The following is a 21,349-nucleotide window of genomic DNA, read 5'->3' on the forward strand; positions in this document are numbered from 1 at the left end:
CGAGAGATGTCAATAACTATTGACCTGCTTCACTACTAACATCATTTTCCAAAATTTTTAAGAAGCTGATGTATTCCAGAATAGTGTCCCACCATAGCAACAATAACATCCTCAGGAAATCATAATTCAGATTTCAGAGGAGTTGATCTACTGGCAATGAGACTGCCATTTACATGTTAATTCGCCAGATATTGCAGGCATTAAATAACAAAATTGTGCCAGTTGGTATTTTCTGCAAACTACCTAAGGCATTTGACTGTGTTAATCACAGTACTCTCAGAGATACATTGAGGTTTAATGGGATTGTAGTATAAGCTACAAACACTGTATCAAAAAACAGACACAATTCATCCAAATGATTTTAAAATAATTTATTGTATGAGAGAGGGAGAATATTATTATGTTGAGGAGTAAGTGATTTTAGATCAATGAGACTTCTGGCAGAAGTTTTATCTTTTACAAAGCTCATAATTCATATGCAGGAGCGAGTAACTAACTGAATAACTATTCAATTATTTGACACAAAAGAAACTTGTAGTGGTACAATTTTTTCAGATTATGCACTCAAAGGTAAGTGCCAAGCTCAACAGCAAACCTTTTGCCCTTTTATTCAGGAATGCTAAACTTCATTGTCACTCTCAATTTTGAAAATGGTCGGATCCAAATTAATTAGCACCAGAGAAAGTTTTGTCTATATGCATGAAACTACTCACAGAATTAGCAGTCAGAACAGGAAAGCAGCTGCAGCAGAAAAAATCATTAAGATTAAATTGAGTAAGATGATAAATATTTAACAGTGAGGTCATAAATTTTGATCTTGAAGCAAAATTACAAATATGCTGGGAAAACTTAAATTCGACTAGTCAACATAATGGATATGAATAAGACATTTAAATTCTGTCAGACTATATTTATTAAAATTCTGTTAGATGTGTGTAATAATCACAGAGAGACAAGCTGAAAAATGCTCCTTTTGGAGCACAACAAATATGAATATGTTCCTGTTTATTTAAAAGACTCTGTCTCAAAAGCAGGGTACCAGTTGCCTTAGTCTATCTTTCTCAGCACCCCTTAAAAATTTTTCCAAAAATTTTGACATGCAAATATATTTGCACTATTTTTTAACATGCAGCTCACCTCAAAGCCACAATAGCTCTCCTAACTGTAACTCACTCACACCCACTGTTCCACCTCTGTAAGTTGCTCATCCTCATCCACTCCCAGTAGCCCTTTCTCACTCACTCATTCAGCCCAACTCATTGTCATTATCGCTTCGTGTTTCTCTGTCATTTTCTTACGTGTCACAGACACAGTCCCCTTTGTTCTGTGCTACTACTATACTCTCCTCTCACTGTTGCAGTCTCCCTCTTGCTCTCTTTTACTGCCAATATACATTCCTTCCTTCCTATCACTACTCTCTCTTCTCACTATCACTATCTCTCTCTTCATTGTTGTCAATGTCGTATACTCTGTCTCTCATTATCACTGGCTCTCACCTACCTCCACTTCCTCTTTCTCTTTATTCCCCCCTCCCCCAACAGCACTGTCTCCTTCACTCTTTTTTATCACTATTCTTTCCCTGTCAACTATGTTCTATTGCCACTGTGTCCCTCTTTTTCATTCATACTGCTATTGTCTCCTTCACTCTTTGTGTATCACAACAACCCATTACTACCTTTTAGTATTTATTACTTTTCGATCTCTTTACCACTGCCACTGTCTTCCTGTTTCTCAGCATAAAAAAGTGCAAATGTGTTTGCATGCTAAAATTTTTGGCAATATTTTTAAAGGTGCTGGCAAAGACAGACTGAAGCAGTTGGTACCCCACTTTTCAGTTGAAGTCTTTAAATACACAGGAACATATTCACATTTTTTTACTTCGATAGGAGCATTTGTCTGCTGATTACCTTCTTTTCCCTGCTGCAGCAGGGCGTATAACTAATATGAATATAAATGTATTGGTCTGTAAAATTTAAATACTTAAGTGAAACTGAAATAACCCAAAACAAATTTTACAACACAAACTGGATTATACGACAAATAAATTTTGCATGGGGTTCCAAGATGATAACAGACACACTTTACAGCATATTTACGTTTCCACTTCACATTGTATTTTGCATGTATATTTTGTGTGTTAAAGTAAGGTCTTTGAACCTCTGTATCTGAAAAACAGATGAAGAAAATTTTCAAGGTTCCCCAAGATCAGGATCTTAGGAACACATCACAAAAATTACAGCCATTTGCTGTGCGTAGCCGTCTTGAATATACTGCTGTGTTTTGGAACCCAAAGGACAAAATTTTGGGGGTTTTCTTGATAATGTAAAGATTTTTGAAAATGGGGAGTTCACTCTTCTAGGTAAATGCCTAAAGAATATGAGGTCTGTTCAAAAAATTCTGGAATGTTTCTAATTTTGCACCAATGGTGGGTTGGAACAAAATTTGATTGACATGCACATGCCTGTGTTTAATATGTAACTACCAGAAGTTTCATTGTTATATGCCTGTTAGTTATTGTTCAGTGCTGTATTGAACAGAACATTGTGTCACACAGTTTGTGAATTTCAAGATGTAGAGTTAGTGGAACAAGACATCTGCATTAAATTTTGTGTTAAACTCAAGAAAACCTGTACAGAGACACACCAAATGATGCAGGAAGCCTATGGTGATGAGTGCTTGAGTTGTATTCGGTGTTACAAATGGTTCACATGGTTTTCTAAGACCAAAAAAAACTTCTCTGATCAGTTCAAATTTCAAAACCGTGCTGATAGGTTTCTTTGACTTTGAACATGAATTCGTGCCACAGGGACAAACTGTTAATTGATGATACTATCAAGACATGTTGCATTGCCTTCTAGAAAATGTGAGAAGGAAACGGCCTGAAATGTGGCGAGACAATTCGTGGCTCTTGCATCACGATAACACACCCACACATTCATCCCATGTTGGTGCATGACTATTGTACAAAAAACGAAATAACTGTGCTGCCCCATCCTCCATACTCTCCAGACCTGGCGTTTGCGGACTTTGTTTTTATTTCCAAAGCTGAAAATACCATTGAAAGGATGAAGACTTGCGCAATGGACAAGATAAAAGAAAATTCAGAAACGACACTTTTCTCAATTCAGCAAAAGGCATACCAAGACTGCATCCGGAAATGGAAATGACGTTGGGAGCAGCGTATCAATTGTGCAGGGCAGTATTTTGAAGGAGATCATTGAGAGTAAGTAAAAGTTAAGCATATATAAATTTTGTGGACAAAGTTCCAGAATTTTTTGAATGGATCTCGTATACTATTAAAATTTGAGCAGTTTGTTTCAGTTATTTATTATTTGGATTTCATCTGATACCTAATTTCATGTGTAGAAGTAGAGTAACTTTGAACCTATGTATCTTGGAAATATATAAAGATATCAAGAAAATTTGTAAGATTGCTCATGACTGGGGTCTTAGAAAAGTATGATACAGATTTCACCCATTTGCTAAGCATAGTCATCTTGGTATCCTCGACTGGGTTTTGGTCTGCTGGTGATGATAAAAGTATGGTAAAAAAAAGCTTTTGTGAGGTATTCTTAGGAAATGTCCATTAACTAATAATGTGTGCATAAGTGCCATCAAACCCACCATACACCACATCAAATGCAAAAAGAACCAACCAGTTTGCTCCATTTGCCTAAGTGGGAGGAAGTGTTTAATCATACTGTGACCCTGTGCTGTAGGATAGTGACACAAGACAATCTTTTTGTTGAGTATACAAATGGTCCCTAGGCCAAGGGCTATCCAAAACATGTCCCTACCTTTTTAACACTAATAGAATCTGAGGGATGATCCCTGGAAAATCCTCTTTGTATGCACAGCATTTTGGAACATAATAGGTAGGTACAAAATTGCACAACCTTCCAACTGACAGAACAAGTGTAGAATATGGTTTTCCAACTGAAAAGTATGGTTCATTTCTCCATAATTTTGAAGGAAAATAGTACTCTGTAATGTTAGTTGTGTGCAGGTACAAAACGACAGGTGCCATATGACGGAATGCACTATGTTTAGCCTTACTGCAATTACAATTTAATTTGAGAAAATGACTATTTATGTTCCATTTTGACATTGTTTTTTACTTACCCAAAAGGATACTATTGTTACTGAAGTGATTTTGAATATAGAGGAAAGTTGCATGTTATGGGAGAGTTCGCTAATGTGACAAAGCTGTTGGGAGGTATCAGAACATTGTGTGAAACATAGAGCAGTGACAACAAGACCATTACATAGCTGGACGTTGTCAAAAATCCTTGTTTTGAAAGTGTTGAATTTCAAATTTTTTGAGTGTATGAGCATGTAGGACTTTAATATCTGAAATTGAGTATTTGATGCAACAATATTCATATGATTATATTCTTCAAAATGTATTTTTTCAGTGACTATAATGAGTTGTCTTTCAAACTGAGCAGTGTAATTATGAAGCTAGGTTTCTAGTGTAAGATAACTTATTCTCATGGGTATGCTAATCAACATCAACACACATATTCTGCAAGCCAACATACAGTGCATTGCGGAGAGTACTGCTAGTCATTTGTTTACTGCTCTTCGTGCAAATAGAGCAAGGTAAAAAACACTGTTTAAAAGCCTCCATATGAGCCCTTATGTCCTGCATCTTATTTTTGTGGTTCTTATGCAGAATGGACGTTGGTAGCAGTAGATCACTCTGAAGTTGAGCTCAAATGCCAGTTCTTTAAATTTCTGCAATAGTACCTCATGAAAAGAATGTTGTCTTCCCACTGGGGATACCCATTTGACTTCAGAAAGCATCTCCATAATAATTGTATGCTGATAGAACCTACTGGTAACAAATCTAGCAGCACGCTTCTGGATTGCTTCGATGTCTTCCTGTAATCTGACTTGGTTGGGATTCCAAAGACTCAAACAGTACTCAAGAATGGGTCTATATGCCATCCCCTTTGTGGATGAGCTATATTTTCCCAAATTTCTCCCAATAAAAAGAAATCGAGCATTCTCCTTCCCTATTATGTACCTGACATGCTCATTTCATTTCATATTGCTTTGCAGTGTTAAGTCTAGATACTTAATCAATGCGACTTTGCCAAGCACCACCTTACTAATGCTTGTATTTGAACATTTCTCCTACTCATCCTAATTAATTTACATTTTTCTACACTGAGAAGAAAGTGCCATTCATCACACCAACTAGAAATTGTGTCTAAATCAAATTGTATCATTCTTCAGTCACTGAACAATGATACCTCCTTGTACACCAGAGCCTCATCAGCAAACTGTCGTCAATTTCTGCTCACCCTGTCCATCAGATTTTCCACTTACACAGGGAATAAGAGTGGCCCTATCACACTTTCCTCCTGCACTCGTGACTGTTACCTTGTCTCTGATGAACACTCATTGTCAAGGACAATGTACTTGGTTCTATTACTTAAATAGTATTTGAGCCACTCACATATTCATCAACAATCTGAAGTGGGGCACTATGTTAAACGCTTTCCAGAAACCTAGGAATATGGAATCTATCTGTTGTCCTCCATTCATGGTTCATAGGGTATCATGTGAGAAGAGGCCAAGTTGAGTTTCACATGAATGGTGCTTTCTAAATCAATGCTGATTTGCAGACAGAAGCTTTTCTGTCTCAAAGAAATTTATTGTATTCAGACTCACCATGTGTTCAAGAATTGTGAAGTAAACTGATGTTAAGAATATTGTTCTGTAATTATGCAGTTCTGTTCTTTTACATTTCTTATATATATATATATATATATATATATATATATATATATATATATATATATATATATATATATATATATTTTTTTTTTTTTGGAGTCATGTGCAATTTTTTTTTGTGTGTGTGTGTGTGTGTGTGTGTGTGTGTGTGTGTGTGTGTGACTTGGGACTTTATGCTGGGTAAAAATTCATGATAAATGCAAGCTAAGCAGCCAGTGCTGCAGAGTATTCCTTGTAAAACTGGACCTAGTGTCTGCTTGCTTATCTATGCCACTGATGCTTATTTGAATATCCTTTATAAAGGAGTCTATACAACAATCAAACAATAGTATGTTTGTACAGTCCTTCTGCATGAACAATTTTTAAACTTGAAATTTAAAACTTCAGCTTTCCTTTCCTGTCTTCTGTTGTTACTCCAGACTGATCGGTGAGTGACTGGATTGAAGTCTTCAACCTGTTTAGTAATTTGAGGTATGTCCTCAATTTTCTCAGATTCTCAGCAAGATCTATTGCCAAAGGATGAAAATGGAAGTTGTTGTATACTTCATACATTGATCTTACAGACACACGAATTTCTACTAACTTTTGCCTGTAAACATTTGTGCATTCTTTTTTGAATCAAGAGTGCAACAGTCTCTATTCCCTCAGCATTTTCCAAATTTGATTATTAAGAGACAGAGAGTCTTTTCCATTCTTAATCCACTTGGGACAAATGTCTCCGGAGCATGGTTTACAATCAATTTAAATTTTGCCCATAATTCCTCTATGTCCATCATATTGGAGCTAAATGATGATCATTCATTGTGTGAGTGGGATTCTAACAAGTGCTGGTCTGCTTTTTCTAGCATGAATACTATTCTAGCCTTCTTGATGGATTAGTTAACTGTAGTAACCGTTGTCTCTGTGATGATGTCACAATTCTTAATCCCTGCTTGTATAATGACACAGTTGATAAGGTCAGGCCTATTCATGGCTACAAGTTCCAAAATTTTCCATTGTGTGTGGGTTGTCTAACTAGTTGTTCAATGCGGTTTTCAGAAAATATGTTCAAAATTACTTCACAAGACTGTCTGTCCGTACCACTTGCAGTGAATCTATAGCTTCTCAGTTTATACTTGATAGATCAAAGTCTCCTCCAACTAATACTGCATGGGCATTTCTGGGTATTTTTGCACTACAGAGCATAGAGTTTCCTCGAATAATATGACACTGTTACAGAGGAATGAATTGGCTGGTAAAAAAATCTGATAATTAACTTGAGTTCATGCTAGACCTGCTACTTGTGTCCAAATAATTTCACAGTCAGACTCAATTTTGACTTCGATAGACACAATCTTTTTGTTGACACCAATGAATGTTCCCTCTCCTATAGCACCTAATCTGTTTTTTCAATATATGTTCCATTTCTTGCTAAATATTTCTTGGGTTTCAGCAAGCTCTCGAGTCTGAGAATAATTTGATTGTGACAACTTTCCCAGAGCGCAGTAAGTTCAGGAACTTTGTTATGGATACTTCAGCAATTTATTGTTAAAATTTTGGCAGTTGAAGTGTGTCTACTTCCTACATGTCCTGATTTTTCTCTCTGCGCATTGGCTGCCGAAGATTCATCAGAGGAATTCAACAACCACCTAGCCTAAGAAAATCACATGCACACGTGTGGAAGTACTCTGCTACCCAAGTAGCTGCTTCCTTTGCATAATGCACACCTGACCTATCAAGGGGAGTCCTACAACTCTCCATCCCATAACACAGGTCCAGAAATCTGCAGCCATGTCCATCACAAAATCAACGGGATCTCTGGTTGAGACCCTCTTCTTGGTTCCAAACCAAAGGACCCCAGCTGACACTGGGTACGATGTTTCAAATTCTGAGGTCTGCTTGCAACCTGTGAGTGAGGCCAGCTCACATATCAGGACACAATATCTCATATTAGGGTAACTTTATTGACACCCAAGTAGCTGGAGTCTGTCTCATATTAGGGTAACTTCATCTTGCCACCACAATAGTTGGATTCAGATTCATGTTTTCACTAAGTGGTCTGACAATTTTGTGAACATTGTGAAGCCATCTGTTGATGATCCTGTCTTTACTAATACTTGTTGGACATCATATCACATTTGTGTAACAGCAAAAGCACGTGAAAACAGTTTAAACATCACCCCATTCCCTGCATAAAATTCATTTGTCAATTTAAAATGCATTACCCCCAGGAAATAGTGACCTGGTGGGTAAATAACCCCAGTCAAATAGCAACCTTATATTACATTATGAGGTTATTTGGAGGCACCTACTTGAGAACAGTAACTATGGAAAATCTTATAAACGATCACTGGGGAATGGGACTCTTCCAGTGTAACAAGTGTATACCCAGAGACAATTATTTAACAATACTCCAGGAGTTTGAAATACAAGATGCAAACAACAGAGTGTGTTTGGAACCAGTTGATACCTGGACAGTTCCCAGAATCAGCAAGCTACATCAAGAACCATATGATGTAGCAAAGTCAACATGCTCTGAATCTGTTAAGTAGCTAACATCGTCTCCATAAAGAGATCTTTTGAAATAGTTCATAGATATGAAAACTGTAGTGAATCACACAAGAGAGTAGGGAAAGTGTTGTTCGTGAAAAATAAAAAGAGAAAAATATGCCAGTCACTTGGAGTCCGATACAAATTTAATTGAGAACAATGCTGCAGATGTGGAGCCTGAAGGGGAAGAAGAAGAAAACAGTGAATGCATATCCTGAAGTGGTCATTTCTGTGTAGACTAACATAGAGAAATGGGCACAGCATATGTAACGCTATACTAGGGCTTCAAAAGAACATTAACTTGAAAAAGAGCTTTTGTATGGCTTGCTTGCACTTCTTTTACAGAACAAATGGAGGGAACCTTGGACAGATAGTAAGGAAGAGAAAATTACTGCTGTAGAGTTTACCTATTCTTATATTAGTCAATATTAAGTGTTTTCTCTGATTATCCTGTATTACGACACTATCTCTATTCAAATTGACTTGTTTGCGTTTTTCTTCAATTTTACATTTATTCTTAAATAGAATGAATTCAATAAATAAAACATAAAGTGCAATGATTCCATGTAGATTTCCAATTAACAAACCTACAGTTGTATCAAATGTTGTAATGTGAGAGCTGTCTAGAAAGTAACAGATCTTTTGGTCTGTCGCAGCGGTTGGCGAGGCTACAGCCACTGTCTTGGTGTCGTAACATTCCTAAACTAAGTATGCATCCAGCAATTGTAGCATGTGGTCTGTATTTCTGCTGCATGCTTTCTGTGACATGTTAAAATGTGCACTACAATAGAAAATCCTGCCACTTGTGAGGTGTGTTCTGTGATTAGGTTTTTGTTGGCAAACTTCAAACCAATTGAAATTTGTCGTGACCTGTGTACAGAAAAGGAATAATATGAAAGTCGAATGAGACAATGGTGCATTAATTTTAAAAATGGCCATACCAATGTTCACAATGGGGACTGCAGTGGTAGGTCTAGTCTTGTGACTGGTAAACTGGTGATCAGAAGGAACACCAAAAATTGTGAAAAATCATTGTTTCATGATTACAGAACTTCAATATTTTCCCCAAATTTCACAGAATTTGGTGTGTGAAATTGTGGCAGAGAAGCTTGGTTACTGTATTTACTCGAATCTAAGCCGCACTCGAATCTAAGCCGCACCTGAAAAATGATACTCGAAATCAAGGAAAAAAATTTTTCCCGAATCTAAGCCGCACCTGAAATTTGAGATTCGAAATTCGAGGGGAGAGAAAAGTTTTAGGTCGCACCTCCAAATCGAAACAAAGTTGGTCCATTGTAGTATGAGACACAATTTAGGTCGAATGAATGATGATACAGCTACAGTAGTTTGGTTCGAGTCGTAAGCTTAGCAGTTAAGCTTTACCAGGTAGCCATTGCCATGCGTCAGGCGCTCCGTCCGTATTTATACGGGTACCCTTCCTTTTTCATGTGCTTCGTCTGGGTTGAATTGATTGCTTATTTTTCTTTGATCTGATAAGAGCCGTTACTTCGTTATAGGTGTTTACGGCACTCTAAGCTGAAAATGCATTATTGTACTGTGTCATGCATTGTTTGTCGCATTCTGATAATGAGTGTTTACGACCTGTCGCCGCTCGCGGCATGGCTTGCTTTTGTACGCGCTACCGCCGCTTCCAATTGAAAAATAAATAAAATCGTCTCATAAGCGAAACATGGCAAGAGACTGCAATTTGTTGTTACTTACTCTGCTGCTTTCTTTGATAATGATCAACAAGAACCAAATAATATACTGCGTGTGATAGAAGATGTTTTGAAGGAGAGTTTAGCGAAAATTTTTCTCCGTTTGAATATCTTTGCAGATGCCTCTCTAGTGCATTACCTTCTGCACAGAAATTAGAGTCATCTTAGATTTAAAAATCTAGTCAGTTGTCGTGCTTCATTTCTGACTGCATCTCTAATTGGCGTAAGAATAATACTAATATAAACATGGCATGATATGTACATTCTTCCGCGATTGCTGTTGTCTCACTCTAGTTTCGTAGTTTTAGTTTATTAGGCAGACAGGATTTAAATGAAGTAGCAGCAAACACAAAAGAATACATGGCAAAATGTTTATATTCGTGTTATTCTTATGATGAAGAGAATATTGCATGTGATTCACAATTCGTAAAAGTTCCTATTAGCAACCATCTCTTGTCACAGGTAGGAAAAAATTCAGAACGTAGAGTTGGCCGTATTAACAAACATCCCAAACAGTCTTGCCAGTCGGATTTTTGTAGTACATCGAAAGGTTGCTACATTCGAATATGAACAATACGGAATTTGTATTTAGTTCGTTGGATAATGTATGAAAATGCAGTGGTCGAAACTCGGGGTGGAGAAAAAAGCTCGTCTTCCACCTTTTTCTTTTTAATTTATTTACTGACGCAGAGGTTTTGGCGTCAGTATTTATCTTTGTGCCTGCAAAGCATGCCTGTGTAGCGCTACATATATTCGACGGCAGAAGTTACTTGTGGCGGCACCTACCAACATTTTACAGAACTTCTGCTTACTTAGCACTCGATTCTAAGCCGCAGGCGGTTTTTTGGATTACAAAAACCGGAAAAATAGTGCAGCTTAGATTCGAGTAAATACGGTACCCCAAATTTTGTGCTACGTGCATTCCCAAAATCAACGGATGACCACAAAAAACAGAGACTGGCTGCAGCACTGGCCTTCCTCGAAGATTACAAGAAACAAAAAGGCAGTTAGTGGAAGGAGGACACATAAATTCTCCCAATAAACTGAGGAAATGTTTGCAAATTCTGTCAGCAAGAAAGATCATTGCTATTGTGTTTTGGGATTTTAAAGGAGTGATTCTCATTGGTTTCCTTGAACATGGCAAACAATCAAAGCAGAGAGGTACTGTCAAACACTGACAAATTTAAGGTTGGTAATACAAAACAAGTATCTTGGAAAGCTTAGTACAAAAGTTTTGTTTTTTCATGACAATGTATATCCACAAATTGCCAGTCATACCCAAGGGATCCTATGGGTTTTGGATGGGAGGTGCTTGAGCACCCACTGTACAGCCTAGATTTTGTGCTGAGTGACTACCTCTTCTTCCCAGCAGTGAAGGCAGGGTATTGCCACACAACACTTAGAGAGTGATGCTGAACTGCATGCTAATATTAACCAGTATTTGCAATTGCAGGCGGTAGGTTTATACAGAGATGGTATTGAAAAACTTGTGCCTCGGTATGATAACTGCCTCAATTTGAATGGCATTTATGTAGAAAAGTAGCGTAGAGTGTACCTTTAAAATGTATGTAAAAAATTTAGTTTTTCCAGAGTGTTGTTATTATTATTTTTTTTCCCCCAAATCGTCTGTTACTTCCTGGATAGCTTTTGTATAACTACCAATCTGAGGTCCATCCAACATTAGCATCTTACATGTCTCATTTGATGAGGCATGGAGGTGGTGAGCCTCTGGAAACTCTGCTGTCTTTCCAACACTAAATCCGAGATCTGGTGTCAGCCAGTGTAAGCTTGTGTGAAGCTTCATTTGGCCTACAAATTTTCAATGTGATTGAAGTCTGGCACTCGAACAGGCCAGTCAATGAGATCGACGTCAGCCTGTTGCAAAAACTGTTCCTGAATGATTCAGCTCGTGTGACCAGGCTCACTTCATTGGGACAATGCACTGAAACCATCAAATTGGACAAATACCATGATACTATCTCAGGTGGCCTCTGTATACTGGGACGTACAAGCTGTAAATGACAATTTATAATACACTCATTTGTGGTGCACTGGGTTATGTTCAGTGTACTTCACCTGTATTCATGTTATGCATGGAACACATATGTGGTGTCACCGCCAGACACCACACTTGCTAGGTGGTAGCCTTTAAATCGGTCGCGGTCCATTAGTATACGTCGGACCCGCGTGTCGCCACTGTCAGTGATTGCAGACCGAGCGCCACCACACGGCAGGTCTAGAGAGACTTACTAGCACTCGCCCCAGTTGTACAGCAGACTTTGCTAGCAATGCTACACTGACAAATTACGCTCTCATTTGCCGAGACGATAGTTAGCATAGCCTTCAGCTACGTCATTTGCTACGACCTAGCAAGGCGCCATAGCATTTGATATTGTGATTATAAAACATATATAAACAAGAGCGATGTACACCAATTATGGATTAAAGTTAAGTATTACATCAACTACGTACTTTATTTGCTACTAAAAATTCCCGTAACTGTTCCAGACGTCACGCCAGCCTGCGTGAGCTTAAACACATGTATTTCGGCCTCCTATAGCAACACGGTGTTGGCTCTTCTGGCAACACTTCACAATAAACAAACAATACAATGTAAAAAAATAAAAAAAAAAAAAACACTAACAAGGGGACACAACCTTAATAACCTCCATAGATACACAGATCCTCAAATGCTGCCATGCTGCTACTGTATAACTTTACAGCTCTGCTCTTATTTGTATATTCCAGGAAGGAACATTTTGGCATTTCAAACAGATAAAAGTAAGTGCTATAGTGTATATATAAAACAATAAGCAGTAATTATACACAGTAACTGAAAACCAGAAATGCGTATAGGTAAAATCATTGCAATACGAAGGGAACAAATAAACTGCTAAAAGCGTGTTACATGTGGCACTGCCATGATTGCCAGTGTGTGTTGCATCTACACCGACGTGAGCTGTACACAACCGAAGGTACCTGGAACAGTTTTGTTTTGTTGACTGTACATAATTACAATACCAGAAGAAAAAAAATACACCACATTAATGTTGTCTTTGGCACAAAAGGGGGGTGCACAATGCTGCAACAAAAATTTTTGATGACTTACCCAATGATATGAAATGTCTGACAGACAGCAAAGTAAAATTTGAAAGCAAACTACAAAAACATCTCTTTAACAACTCCTATTCTGTAAAAGAATTTCTATTATTGTAGTGTTTAAAGAGGGAGGGGGGGGGGGGGGGTTAAGCAGCCTTGTAAATGATGAGTATGTAGTCACAGTCACATTTACAAAATAATTTGTGGTTTGGATATAAAATGATTCATTCCACATAATTATGACTTATCATGCAAATGATCCATAGAACCTGAAACTAACTCATATTGAACAGGTCTTAATTTTACTTGTATATAGACAGTTAAAAGTATTCTGTGTAAAGTTACATAAATGCGTAATATGAAATATCAGCTGAAACAAAAATAGCTAAGTAGTGTAAAAGTAAGAACTATGGCTTTTCCAAAGTTTCTACTTTTTGCGTGTCAGTAATGAAACCTAGAAACAATTCACATAATTATCAGTGCAAGTAGATTGGCACTGGTCATAATAGTTTGTTAGCATAGTTTACTGAAGTGCTTGCAATCGCTGATTCTGCCAGTTCATGTATAATTTACTCGTTCATCCCTGATAGCTCTCCTTTATGATGCAATTAGTGGAACACAGTGTGTAAATGATTGAATGAATGAATTATTATTTTTCTTTATAATTCTCTCTACTAGGAAGAACGACCATTCACGTGTGCCCAGCAGCTTTTACCGCCTGCAGAAACTATCTTTGACGTCAGTGGAATGGATGTATGTCTTAGTGGATCAATCATTGAAATAAATCTTTTGCAAAACTGGGGTCACCCTGCACTTATAGGTGAGCATGCAGTTTTGAGCACTAACCTTTAATTCGTGTTCTGTAGCTATCAGGCCAATTTATTTCATGAATTGCTTCAAATTCATAAATGTTAAATACATATCAGTACACACAATGAACAAGAAAAATATTTGCACTTATGATAAACATATTGTATGTACAACAAATTATCTTATTAGTATACTTATTACTCTCTTTCTTAAAATCACTAATCAATCCCTGGTCCTATGGTTTCTTGAAGAAAGGTGTACATGTAACATGTCAAAAGCTGGCGTACAGGATGTATTGATGGTTTAACAACAGAAAAATAATGCTATGATGATACATTTAAGCTTTTTGCCAAAAGGCTGTCTGTGACTACTGTGGTGTGGTAGATGGTGTGTGTGTGTGTGTGTGTTTATTAGAGAGAGAGAGAGAGAGAGAGTTGTGCTTGTGTTAACATGTGTGTGTTTCCTACCCTAAAATAAGGCCCTTTTGCCGAGATCTTAAATGTATAACAGTCTTTTTGTCGTGTCTCTCTGTGACTCAGTGTCACCTATATATGGTGAGCAGCAGTCTATCCTTTTGATAACATTGTTGTTATCCCATACTGGAGTCTGCCTGCATAGCTGGATGGTAATGTGCTTGCCTCCCATGCAGCAGGCCCTGGTTCGATTCCTGGCTGGGTTGGAGATTTTCTCCATTCATGGACTGGGTGTTGTGTTGTCCTCATCATCATTTCAGCCTCATCACCAGCATGTGAGTCACCCAATGTGGCGTCGACTGCAATAAGACTTGCAGTTGGCGCCTGAACTTCCCCATTTGGGGCCTCCTGGCCAGCAATGCCATACGATCATTTCATTACATCCCATGTCCGCCCCCGGTAGCTGAGTGATCAGCACAACAGAATGCCAATCCTAAGGGCCCGGATTCAATTCCCGGCTTTGTCGGAGATATTCTCCGCTCAGGAACTGGGTGTTGTGTTGTCCTGTTTCACTGTTCAATTGTCCAATGTTTACGCTGCTTACACCAAGCTAGGCGTCGTGTGGCATTTAAGGGTGTGATGTGTGGCTTATGAACAGCCACACGACCATGAAATCCAAGTTTTCTCACCTCCCACCTAACTGTCATAGTACTTGCAGTGGATAGTGATGCAGTTTGGAATTCCTGTGTGATGGTCTGAATAGATTTCTGCCTATTACACATTACGAACCACTTTAACTGTCGGTGGTCTCTGTCTGTCAACAGATGAGGTCAGCCTGTACACTTTTGTGCTGCATGTGTCCCTTCACGTTTCCACTTCACTATCACATTGGAAACAGTGGACCTAGGTATGTTTAGTAGTGTGGAAATATCGCGTACAGACGTATGACACAAGTGACATCCAATATCCTGTCCACATTCGACGTCCGTGAGTTGTGCAGAGCGCCCCATTCTGCTCTCTCATGATGTCTAATGACTACTGAGGGCGCTGATATGGAGTGCCTGGCAGTAGATGGCAGCACAACGTACCCAACATGAAAAATGCATGGTTTTGAGGGTGTCTGGATACTTTTGATTACATAGTGTGTGTCCAAAACACTGTTTTATTCCATAATACAAATACTCAGTTCTCATGCGATTGTTATATAAATAGTCCTAGCCTATGTCAGTGCCCCATTTAGAGACTAAGTCCAAATCTGCGAATATAACTATCTTCATCTCGAAGTAGGCACTACTCCATGGCAATATCTTGTATTGTTTCTGGGCTGCTGATTTCACGTCGGACTCTTCATCAGCATCGGTGCTTCAGAGCAGCTGAGCTAATATGGAACTGCTGTGCTCGATGGAACTGGAACTGGAACTGCTTATGAAGTCACGGCATATGGCTTATATCCTACTGGTTTGTGCCCTGATGTGAAACTGTGCACTACTTGTTCCACATGATTGCTTACATGCAACATGTTTCCCGTTATATTGATGACCTCTGTTGTAGCACCTGCAAATTACTAGCGGTTTCGCTCTGTCTGGTCAACTGGCTGCCTTGCGCATCCTGCATTGCGAGACGGAGAATCCCTCTGGACACGAGGAATCTTGGTTTGTTTTACTGTTGTACTGGCACTACCTTGCCTGTAATTACTCACTAATAACTGACTTACTATGTACTGTTAAAAAGCAGGCCAATATACAGGCTACTGCTATGAGTGGATTTGATCCATCTCCATTCTGCATCTGCAGGGCTTAAAATCTATGGGATCTGGTTGCTGCTGGATCAGGGGTTATACACCCTGGGAAACCCACAAAAAATCTGGGAATTTTTTCATCTGGCAGAAAACTGGGAAAAACCCAGGAATTTTTTAGAATTCCACAAATTTTTCATTGTTTTAGTTTTGAGTTAAATTTTTGTAACTTTGATGATTAGAACTGACACTCTAAAAATAATTTTACGTTAGCCCACTACTGTAGTATAATACTGCAGCAATAAACAATAAAGTAATAAAACATAAATGAGAGAAAAACACCGACATAAAACTTGAGTTGGGGGGGGGGGGGGGGGCGGCAAAAAAAGAGAGAGAGAGGGAGAGAGAATAAAGAAGTGCCATTTACAACAACAAAACACACTGTACACAAGTGTCTGCCAACACCAAACGGTGGCAGAGACTTTAGGATGAACACTATGCAGTACTTCATAACTGCTTTCAGTGAATGTGGCATCACAAAAGTTTAATTAGGTTCATTTGAGCAGTTTCCAGCAGGCTCATGAGCATGCACAGCGGTGAAGTCTTGTATGAAGAGCATATTCTCTCACTTCAAGCTGTATGAAGTGTGGCTCTTAGATGTATAAGCACTAGCTGCAAGCAGCCAGATACTACATGGAAAAGTTTTTCTGATGCGCCCAAGCTGCCACATTTTCTCATGCACAGAGCAGTCTGAGTTGTAGTGAGGTGTAGTCTCCATGTGACCCTCATTTACATTTCGTGATTTTGCTGTTCTCTCTTTGTTTACAGCTCTCATGTCAAATGAAAACAAAATGGATTTCTGTGGCTGTGAGTGATCAAATTAATTAAAATACATTCATATAATTATGAAAAATTAAAATATGTTATTAGTTCCCATTTTCTGATTTTATTTTATTTCTACATTATTGACAATCATGCATTTATCACTTTGAAGAACAATAAAGTTATTTTTGTCAGTTTGCTAAAGAAATTTGGCTTTTATTAATCTTCTCTGCAGAGGCAGTCAATTTATTTGAAACAATGCTTTTCATTCCAAACTATTGGCTAGTTTCAACTGTTCGCTAAATTTCAAGTTCACATTTTCATCTTGTGGCACGTGTTGCATTATGCCATTATAAAGAACCATACACGAGATAATATAGTAATGGTACGCAAAGAGAACTGGCTTCTTGAAAACTACACTTAAAAGCTTTAGCAGAATTTTACATATCTGCCTTCCATGAAACAATATTTCTCGATCACTACACATGTTCCAACACTTGTCTGTTACCTCCACTATGCTTGAGGTTATTTCTTTGTTTGAGTGTTTACATCTTAAATATATAGAATGCCATTTTTCAGTAAATTAATAGACTGACAGCACACTGTGTTTTATCATTATAACTCTCCACAAGGCTTTATAATTACTCGTGGAGTAGAATATAAACTGCCAGTTATACAGTTTCTAGGTTTCACAAGTAACCTTGTTAATTATTACACAGTTTGAAAAAGTCATGAAAAGCTTATTGTTCTTACTTCTGGTCTATACAAACAACTTTTTTTGGTTTTGCAAGAAATTTTTACTCTTTCTTACTAGCTTTTTGCAGTGCTGTGTGGATGTAAACTTCATTGGAAATGCTACATAACACTGCTTAATATGGTCATGTGATGCCAACAACATACGAAATCCCAAACAGAAATGCAGCGAAAGGTGTATGAGAGAGCAACCACCAACCACCAAGCACAGGTATCCAACATCATCAAAGCAGTGAATGTGCCGCGACACCTGTCTTCTGGTGCTCTCTGGCAACTGCCCAAACAAACCTGTTTCTTACAGGTTGCAGGAAAATTTGCAAATGGTGGTTTGCAAAGTGTTACTTTCAAAGTAGATTTCCTTTTACGCAAGATGAATTATGTTTTGTGTGAGACTGTGCAATGAATTTGTTAAATTAGAGCATTTGACACTAATTTAAACCTTAACACTTTGAGTACCCGCCACCTAGAAAAATTTTGGGCCCAGTAGACCAGCCGTTGATGTTATTATTTCAAATGTTACCAGCACATTTGTGTTTGATATATCTTAAAGGGGTAACATACGCTAAAAATGGCCAACATTATATTTGAACCCTCAGCTTTTCTTGTAGCTGTACTATATGTGTATCAACTTTTCCTATTTGTGTGTTCAAGCTACTTAACAGTGATGTTGCTATTGGCTGACTACATCACATCCTAAGCTCTGAATATCTGTTGTCATTTGCTGGCAAGATAATGTAAAGTGAGCTGTGGTTGGCTGACAGAAATGCATTGCAATCTCATCTTCAGTGTTTCCAAAACTGACGTGCTGTGTTTGGTGGAATTTGTATTTATGCTTTTGGAATACAAAAGTATTCAGTGTACATGCTGCTGCACATCAAAGATTTTTCCAAAACACATTACATCTTACTGGGTTTCATTTCCTAAAGTGCTGGAAAGTTCTCTTCCGGTGTATAAAATCTTTACCATTCAAAGTATTGATAAGTTTTACAGTTCCGAGGTTAAAGTATACTGTCAGTTAACATGAAGAAAGTGTATTTTCACCTTGAAAAATATGTATTTTCACCCAGAAAAAGTGTATTTTTAACCAGGAAATCTGAGAAAAATCTGGGATTTTTTCCCCTTGTCCACGTATATGCCCTGCAGATGTCAGTGTTGGTTGATGGCTGCTGTTCCACAAACCCTTCCACTGTTTTCTCATTGTGCACTTCTGAAACTGAAAAAGGGTTGTAACATCTGGAATGATTATCATGTCAGAGGCGTAGCTGGTCTGCGTGCTTGTGGCTAGTATCACCACCTTCATCCAAGTACATCATTTTCACCAGCTGACACACTACTGCTCCTGGTTATCATAGTTTTTCCACTTTATGCCCCTCTGAATGTATTGTTTTATTGTCAATATTGAATTTCCTTTTCCTAATTTCATTGTCTCTTGCAGCAGTTACATTTTGTTTTTGTGGTCCTGTTCTCATCTTCCTTCCAAGGATCATCTTGGCTGAGAACTTTTCTTTATAGGGTGTGCTTCAGCAGTATTTTAGAAGCATCACTAGTGTGTCTTCTTTATTGTACTTGCAGCTTAGTTTTCTCATTTGTGTTTTAAAAGTCCCAATGAAACATTCACCTACATCATTTTATTTAGTGTGGAATGATGCACTACAAAGATGCTGTATTCTTCTGTTTTCCATACAAAACTCTTAAAATTCTCTAGTGGTAAACTGTGTGCCTTTGTCAGTTACAGTGACTACTAGTAAACCGTCTGAAAATAACTTCTTCAGTATTGGAACTGTTTTTGCTGCATCTATGTTTCCCATTTGTGTGGTTTAAGGGAAACTAGTTCAGGTGTCTAGTAGTATGAGCCAGTATTCTCCTTCAAATTGTCCTTGATAGTACAAGTGGATTCTACTCCAGGGATTTTGTGACTTGGGCCATTGAAAATATGACTTGGGCGAGGCAGCTTGATATTTCCTGCATAGCGTACATTTTTGCAATATGTTTTCTATGCCCTTCTGTAAACCTTTCCAGTGGACATGTTGTCTTGCCATTTTCTTGGTAGGGGAAATTTTCCAGTGCCATTTGTGTTAGTCTTAATATTTCTGGTGGTGGTGGTTGTTGGGATGTTTAAGGGGGACTAATAATATTTCTGATTTCAGTGCTTCTGGACTGGCTAATCGCACATTTCCTTCTACCGAGTGAAGGAATATGATTCCTTATGATGTGTATTGTAGATTCCACAAATGGTAGTACAAAATGAAATGTAAAGAATCTATTTAATGTCGCGTTGTCAACAGCAAATCCTCCTCATACTCATTGAACTAAGTCTGTCCAATGTGTGTCTTCAACAATGGCCACTTAGTTTCCATAAAGTGTTTTACTTTCACTGGTTAATTTATTTTTTCATACTGCCTCCAATGTTACTTAATTATGCCTATTTGTGGCCCTGTTACCACCTTATTTGATTGGGCGCCAATCTGAAATAAATCTGGTAAAGCATAAAATATCTCACCACTTCATTGCATTGAGGAAGCATGATGTTCTGTTTTATAAATGTATGCCAATACATTAAACTCTCGCTAATCCGGCCCTCAGTAGTCCGACCTCTCAGTAATATGGCACACATCCAGAAACAGGTGCACAATGAATTATCGTGTGCAACAATGCTTAGTTAAACAATGCTTTATATACTGTACTTGAAACTGTAGCTACCTTTACAGTTCTGAATCATGTCTTCTAAAAGTAAACATGTTACACTGGACCTCAAGCAAAAACTCAAAATTTTAGATAAGTTAAATAGAGGTTTTTCGCAGAAAGCCATTGCTGCTGAGTTCAGTGTTGGATGAGCAACTATTTATGACATCAAAAAGAAAGAAGATGTTATTCGATAGTGCTCAACACAAATTGATTGTGAGTTGGGAAAATGAAAGGTTAAGCCAAAGAGTGAGAATGAAGAAGTGGACGTAGCTGTTTATAGATGGTTCATACAACAACACAGTAAAGGAATTCCAGTCATTGGCCCGATTGTGAAGCAAAAACCAGCTGCATTTAATGAACAACTTGGCAGTAGTAACGTGTTTGCAGTGAGCAACCTGCAAAGGTTGGCTATCAAACTGGAAAAAACGACACAGCATTCAGCAGCTGACAATCACCGGGGAAAGTCACTCAGCTAATGATAAGGATGCTGATGAGTTTGTAAGCAAGATACAGAAGATAATAGAGAAAGAAGATTTAACTGCTGGTGCCTTGTATAATGTGGATGAAACACGACTCTTTTACAAGATGCTTCCTTTAAAACATTAGCTGTCAAGAACGAGAAGGGAGCTCGTGGTTACAAGTAACAGAAACAGCACGTAATATTAATGGTGTTTTGTAATGCAAATGGGAGTCATAAACTACAGCTTATGGTGATTGGAAAATCCCAACATCCAAATTGTTTTCAACACACTGACATAAATACTGTACCAGTGCAGTATTTGACTGAGAAGAAAGCGTGGATGGACAGACAAATACTCTCGGTGGTTCCATGACACGTTTGTACCAGCAGTGAGAAAAGAGCTAAAGAAGAAATAGCTTCCACTGAAAGCTATCCTTATAATTGACAATGCTCCCAATCATCCTTCAGCTGTTTCTCTATAGTCCAATGGTATACAAGCACTATTTCTCCCACCCATTGTGATAGCCCTAATTCAGCCCATGGGCCAGGGAATTTTAGAATCAATTAAACATCATTATCG

General features: G+C 38.1%; 1 protein-coding gene across 2 annotated transcripts in view; it reads left to right on the forward strand.

Moving 5' to 3' along the window:
• Positions 1–21,349, forward strand: part of LOC124805118 (katanin-interacting protein-like) — a 323,814-nt gene that overhangs the window by 168,293 nt on the left and 134,172 nt on the right. For both annotated transcript variants that reach the window (XM_047265570.1, XM_047265571.1), the window contains exon 8: positions 13,770–13,911. In XM_047265570.1, coding sequence (XP_047121526.1) covers positions 13,770–13,911 — 142 coding nt within the window. The remainder of the gene's footprint in view (positions 1–13,769; positions 13,912–21,349) is intronic.

This window comes from Schistocerca piceifrons, chromosome 7 (genome assembly GCF_021461385.2).
Source record: "Schistocerca piceifrons isolate TAMUIC-IGC-003096 chromosome 7, iqSchPice1.1, whole genome shotgun sequence".
In the NCBI taxonomy this organism is placed as follows: domain Eukaryota; kingdom Metazoa; phylum Arthropoda; class Insecta; order Orthoptera; family Acrididae; genus Schistocerca; species Schistocerca piceifrons.